Raw genomic sequence first — 6,077 nt, 5'->3', positions numbered from 1 at the left:
CGAACTGATTGCTCAATTCGTTAGGAGAAGAAGTATTTTCAATGTTAGAGGAAGAAGGAATATCTGAAGTCTCCAGCTTCCATCTATTTTTTCCGCGCTTTGGCAGGACGGTCTTGAAACCTTGTTTCTTAGAATGAAGTGCAGAATTCAGAGACTCGCCCTTCCTCTTGTTTTTATTAATGATCATTGCTAAGCGTGGCCTTCTAAGAAGTTTTTTTTTTCATAACGGTGTCCCTGCAGGATTACCACCGCCTGTCAGGATTTTACTTCCGCAAACCGGTCCAACGTAAAACGAAGGCACGGTTCCAAGCAAAGATCGTAACAGGATCAGTAGGTACAAATAGCGCTGAGAAGCACTGTTGAAATTAAAATAGCTTCGGGTAGTATTAAAAACTTCCTTCAGCAAAGAGAGAAAAGAACCGCATAGCACGAAAGCACGATGCGGTCAAATGCTGTTGGATCGTTACAAGCATATAGTGACAGCATCATTACTACAGTAGATGTAGGCATTACATTGGGATTAGTCTCTCAGGATTTCGGATCGTTTCAGTATTCTGAGAAGTTGAAATAATGAATCTACAGTTTTATTTATACTTTGAAGCAACCAGGACAGCTCATTCTATCCTACTACATTCTTCTGTTGTAATCCCCCACCTTTGCCTCCGTGCAAACATAGTCTTCAAAGATTATGGAAAACAGTCATTTTCGATTCCTGCAAAATACTAGCGTTAAGGAAGCACAATCTATGGTGAATTAGTTAGTAACTCATGTACAACAAAGTCTGACCTTACAACAGCTTTTTCACTCAATATGTTTGCCACTTGCAGACGCGCTAATTGCATCTCTACAACAAACAATTCTTGATTCAATTTTTAAATTACAAGACATGCCCAATCTCTGCACTGCACTACAAAATGGAGCTGATTCAGCATGATTGCTTCTTATTAAAAATTATTTACTTTTATTTTATAATAAATACTTTATGGTAGATTAGCAATCATCTTCATCGTTCGACTAACGTTGATTGAATACTTATGATTTTTATTGTGCAAGTGCTATCGTACTTCGTTTCAGAGCGCAAAGCAATATCAACAGGTTTGAATGTTTTTTTAGGATAATGACTTCCATCTTTTTGGCATATAACCAGCCTCTCCAACGAACGAAATGCGTATTAAATTATAATTCGACTTCGATAATTCTTAATAACAGCCGCTCACTATCAAAGCAAGTTGGCCACATACGGCCTGGGGAATGGCAGTGACCAAATCTAGCAAGGTATTAACGCTCTTCTAGTACGTCTGTAAAACGAGAATTAACAACTATTACAGAAAATTTGTTGAGTAATATAACTAAAATTATACAAAAATATCCTACTTCAACTGCCTATTGTAAAAATATATAAACATGAATACAACACATAAAAATGTACATCAGTCGTTCACTTGATTTTTTATATGCAAATTACTGGGCGCTTCATATGGACACTATGAGATTCCTCCAAGCGGAAGCCGATTTCTCGTATTAAAAGCCATTCGTGCTTGCTTACGCAGTGTAGATCGTGCTCCTCCAAATTGGACGCCGACTAGTGCGATTCCGTTTCGATCCTCCAACGGTACCTCCGTGAAATTCATGGTTCTGACTAGGGAACTGGTCGGCGCCTCGGAACTGATGGTGATTGGTACCAGCTCCGCCGCCGCCGCCTCCACCACCATTTTCCCGTGACTGTTGGTGGTGATTGCCTGGTTGTAGCTGCTGTTGCTGTTGTTGGTGTTGCCAGTGTTGCTTTCGTTTGCCCCATCTTGAAGGGAAGAGCAGAAGTTAGTTTACTATAGATACAACAAAAGTGCAGTTTTTACTTGATCTTTTTCTTGGGTGTTCCATTCTGCAAAGCATCAAAATCCGAGAAGTGCACCGGAATGTTTCCACCAGCAGCTGTAATTGAACGAGTTTTTAAAAACATTGATATATAATACATAATACTCGCGATAATAAAAGCGTTTTAGTTTCCGTTAAGCATTTCATGTCGTGCTACCATGCGAGACAGGCACCAGTCTTTTAAGTTTTTTTCCTAGCTTAGATTAGGAAGCGGAGCTCAGTTGCGACGCAATTGAGTATCCGTTAATTAAGCTTTCATGTGTATTCTTAAAAAAATATCACTTTTTATCAAAGATAAAGAAAATCTGCAACCAGACACCTGGGGAGGCGAACCACCAAAATCACCACTCCCGTCCCACTTAAACCAAATCCTTCTTCTCCAGTCATTCCGCAATACTGCTATACTTCGGAGGGTGGTGGGGGTTGTGAGTGACTATTGAGCATTGCACTCCCACATGCCGTCGCCTCAACTCTCCATCTACTCCCCGTGCACCTTCTGTGCAAAAGACACACTGGCACCACATGTGCCCCAATACTCAGTCGCGAGACCACCAACAAGAAGATGGCCAGCATCCTTGCAGGAGATATCCGGAGTTGGCGTCTCACGGCCAGTTGGTCCTCAATCAGTGTGGTAATCATCCGTCCTGCACCGGAGTGATACCACTTGTCTACCAAGCCGGAGGCGACCCTAGATTGGTGATACCTATGGCACTGCTACCTCATCTACGAGCCAGACCCTTTCACGTCTTTTATTTCTGAGGTGCCGCAGAAGCATCAACCCCTCGACACTCCAACCAGGCATAGCGTGACTTTCTTGTCCCAGGTGCCGCAGAGGTATCTGCCTATAACACTCCTACCAGGCCTAGTGATACTTCACTCATTCTATCATTGTGGGGGTATTACGTGAATACCCCCAACTCCCTTTCGCTTGCACCACATGTAAATCACATCGGATACCACCCGCTGCCATCTTCTTGCCTCCAAAGCAGTTAACACTCTGTGAAACCTTCACAGGCTCCGTTTATTGCCCGGCTAATTGTTTCACCTCCAGGTCATTTATCCCCCCGGCACGGGTCGCCTGACAGACACCTTGGGACGTCATATTGTCAGCTCCAGTGTTGTACCGAGCCTGACGATATTACCGGATTTACACCGTCACACACTACTTCAGAGTATCCATATCCCAACGTAACGGATAGTAAGAAATAGCTGTCTAGATATATCCATTTGTTCAAGCTCATTATCGTTGGGCTGTACTTAGAAGATGGTCCAAGATCCCCATGGTAGTGATCATTTGTCGATCGAAGTTTCAATTTTCAATGCACATTATGCGCTTTTACTGTCCTCTCGTAAGATCTAATAAAACACATCGATTGGTCAAAATATGCGGAGTAGAAAACCACACAGTTTGTGGTGGGATAGCGAATTTGCACAGCTTTGTCGCGAGAAACCCGCCGATTTTGAAGAATTTTGGAAACATGGATCAATTGTTTTTCATAAACGCTGCATCGCGCTCCAAATCCAGTTCAAGAAGCTGGTCAGTGTGAAGAAACGCGTTTTTTTTTAGCACTTTCGTTGAACGGTTGAAGGCCAGACTTCAATAGAAGCTCTTTGGACCGTCGCGCAAAGCGTCGTCCGTAAGGGAAGATCGTGGGTCGTCGCGGTGGATACTGGACTTCGCAGATAAAGTTTGTCCAGACTCTGTACCAGTGGAGCATGTGTCACGTAATACTTGTGCTGACAGGGGCAGGGTTGTTATGATTATGCGGATTTCTAGAGTTTCGCAGATACCGCATATTTGGCGCCGAGTTACATTTTGGGGTTTCGCACGGATTTGGCACGGATTTAGTTTTGGGAAAAAATTAGGTAAAATGCAGGGTCTAATGGTATCTATAATTTATATTTAGTTATTCTATCTACATGAGGCTTTATTTTTGATAGCAGAATGTTCTTGAGAATATAAATCACGATTGTTGTCTATGCTTACACATTTTTTCGGATATTTCCAAGTATTGAATGGTATGCATTATTCTTTTGAGCGCACAAACAAGTAAGGAGAGGTACGCAACTTGTCATTTTTCATCGATCCTGAATACGATGACGCATACAGGACTTCAACATCCGTTTTTTTCTCGTCAAAGTTGTCGAAATTACGAGAGATTTGTCAACTTCTGCTTGGTAAACCCATTTACGACAATGGGCATGACTTATCATTCACTGAAAAAAAAAATCATCTAGAAATAGTTTGTTTTCCTACAGTACAGGAGGTTTTGTATTGCAGTCATCATCATATAAAACGAATAAGGTTTTATACAACAATTTAAAGAACAAAATGTTACTTGATTTGAAGCAAATGCCTCATTTTTACAAAAACTTCCGCAGGAGCTCAAGAGTATTTTTTCCCAGAAATTGAAGAGTGGATTTCCACGATGTTTGCAAAGGTATTTATGTCCACTAAATAATAACAAAGATATATTTCCGTTGAGAAATAACGAAGAAATACCCGAAAAAAAATGTATGGGGGAGGGAGCGGTGATCAATAAATGTCCACATCTCGGAGAGGATTTCTGCATGATTTTGCTGCACAATATTTTTCAGCGGATTTTTTGCGGACATTTGTTGAGCAATGACTGATATTACGGAGAAAAAGAAAAATTTTGATGGATCCGCTCATATCTCAGAAACTGTTACAAATTTTGATGAAAACTTCAAACGGTTTGAAATTATATCAAATTTCACGACTAGGAAATCACAAAACAAATTCCAAGCACTAATTGTGCTCGTATCATAATCCTTGGAACTTGAATGTAAAACTATTGATCGAATGATCCCGTATTAAAATAGTGTCAGTAATGCCCCACAAATCTATTACATAACTAGTTTTTAGATCGATGGATACCTGGTAATCATGTTACGATAATCTTTTGCTGTTTTATCGAGTTTTATGGATACTTTATATACTGCCCATGATCTCATAGTTGACGTAACAACCATTTCAAATTTCATCGAATTTGACTGCATTTGACTTCAACCACTGCAATATCGATACGTGGCATGTTTCAAGCCTCATTCAAGTGTCCACGGGTTAGAATGTTTCAGATTTGCGATATTTGTCCCTGAATCATCCCAAAAACATGCAAAAGTGCAATGGTTGATACGTCAATTATGAAATCGTGGGCAGTATAGCGGTTCTGGTTTTTCGTAGCAACGAGCAATGCACGCTAAAACGGAGTGAGATTGGGCAAGTCTTTGCACAATGGGGAAATCCGATTTCAAAGGTGGAAAAAATTGATAACTTTCTTCACGAACATCTTACAGAAGAGATCAAGAGCTTATTCGAAAGGGAATTTTGCAAAGAATTCAGTGAGTGCTGTTTCATGGACGTGGAACGCTTCTGTATGTAGTTATTGAGCTCGTTTTGCCCTAATGCCCCATATATTGCAAGTTTCCAAACTATTTGCCATTTTAACTTTAAGACATTGTTCTAAAATTGTGTTTATCTCTTCACTGTGGATCCACAGAAGGGTACTAAATATATTTTGTTAGTAAAAGTTGGAAATTTAAGGGATTTTGGGGTCCAATAAGCATCAAAGTGCATTTTATGTACAATTTTCATGTATTCTGTAAAAAATAGTAATATTTACAGATAAGTGTTGATATTATTGTCTCAAAGTTTTGAACAGATATTGACAAATGTTTGCCGAACAAAAATTAATGAAATAAATCGTTTCACAAATGTTTTATTTGGTCATTTATTGAGTAAAAAACGATTTTCAAAAACTTTCGAATAGCACCGATGCCAAACATTTCCAAACCATACCCGATAGCACAACTAGACAAGAATAGTCATATGTTATGAGTCTTGATGTGATCATAGATAGGAGGTGATGGGAGATACTCTTTTTTCTTACCTTTTTGCCCAAATTCCCCTATGAAATAATATAGCTCAATGATTCTGAGGAAGGAAATGATGTGGTAATGTTAATCTAATTGATATTTTCTTATATCAAAATAACAAATAATCATATAATTCATTAAAAATATTGAATTATAGGGGATTTAGGGGTCATACAGCTCATTTAATGTAACTTTTTATACAAAATAGGATAACTTTTCTCACGAGCGACTCACAGATAAGGTTTAGGGCTTATTCGAAAGCGAATTTTCCAAGAAATTCAGTGAGTGATGTTTTATAAACATGA

General features: G+C 39.5%; 1 protein-coding gene across 5 annotated transcripts in view; it reads right to left on the bottom strand.

Annotated features, from left to right (window-relative positions):
• Positions 1–568: 568 nt before the first annotated feature.
• LOC134219561 (extracellular sulfatase SULF-1 homolog) overlaps positions 569–6,077 on the bottom strand; it is a 236,813-nt gene continuing 231,304 nt past the window's right edge. For all 5 annotated transcript variants that reach the window (XM_062698313.1, XM_062698315.1, XM_062698311.1 and 2 more), the window contains 2 exons: positions 1,857–1,932; positions 569–1,798 (listed from right to left, as the gene is read on the bottom strand). In XM_062698313.1, the coding sequence (XP_062554297.1) occupies positions 1,543–1,798; positions 1,857–1,932 (332 nt within the window). In that variant the 3' untranslated portion in view covers positions 569–1,542. The remainder of the gene's footprint in view (positions 1,799–1,856; positions 1,933–6,077) is intronic.

Source organism: Armigeres subalbatus, chromosome 3 (genome assembly GCF_024139115.2).
Source record: "Armigeres subalbatus isolate Guangzhou_Male chromosome 3, GZ_Asu_2, whole genome shotgun sequence".
Classification (NCBI taxonomy): domain Eukaryota; kingdom Metazoa; phylum Arthropoda; class Insecta; order Diptera; family Culicidae; genus Armigeres; species Armigeres subalbatus.
Note: the sequence above shows the minus strand (reverse complement) of the source record. Positions and strands in the feature narration are given on the sequence as shown.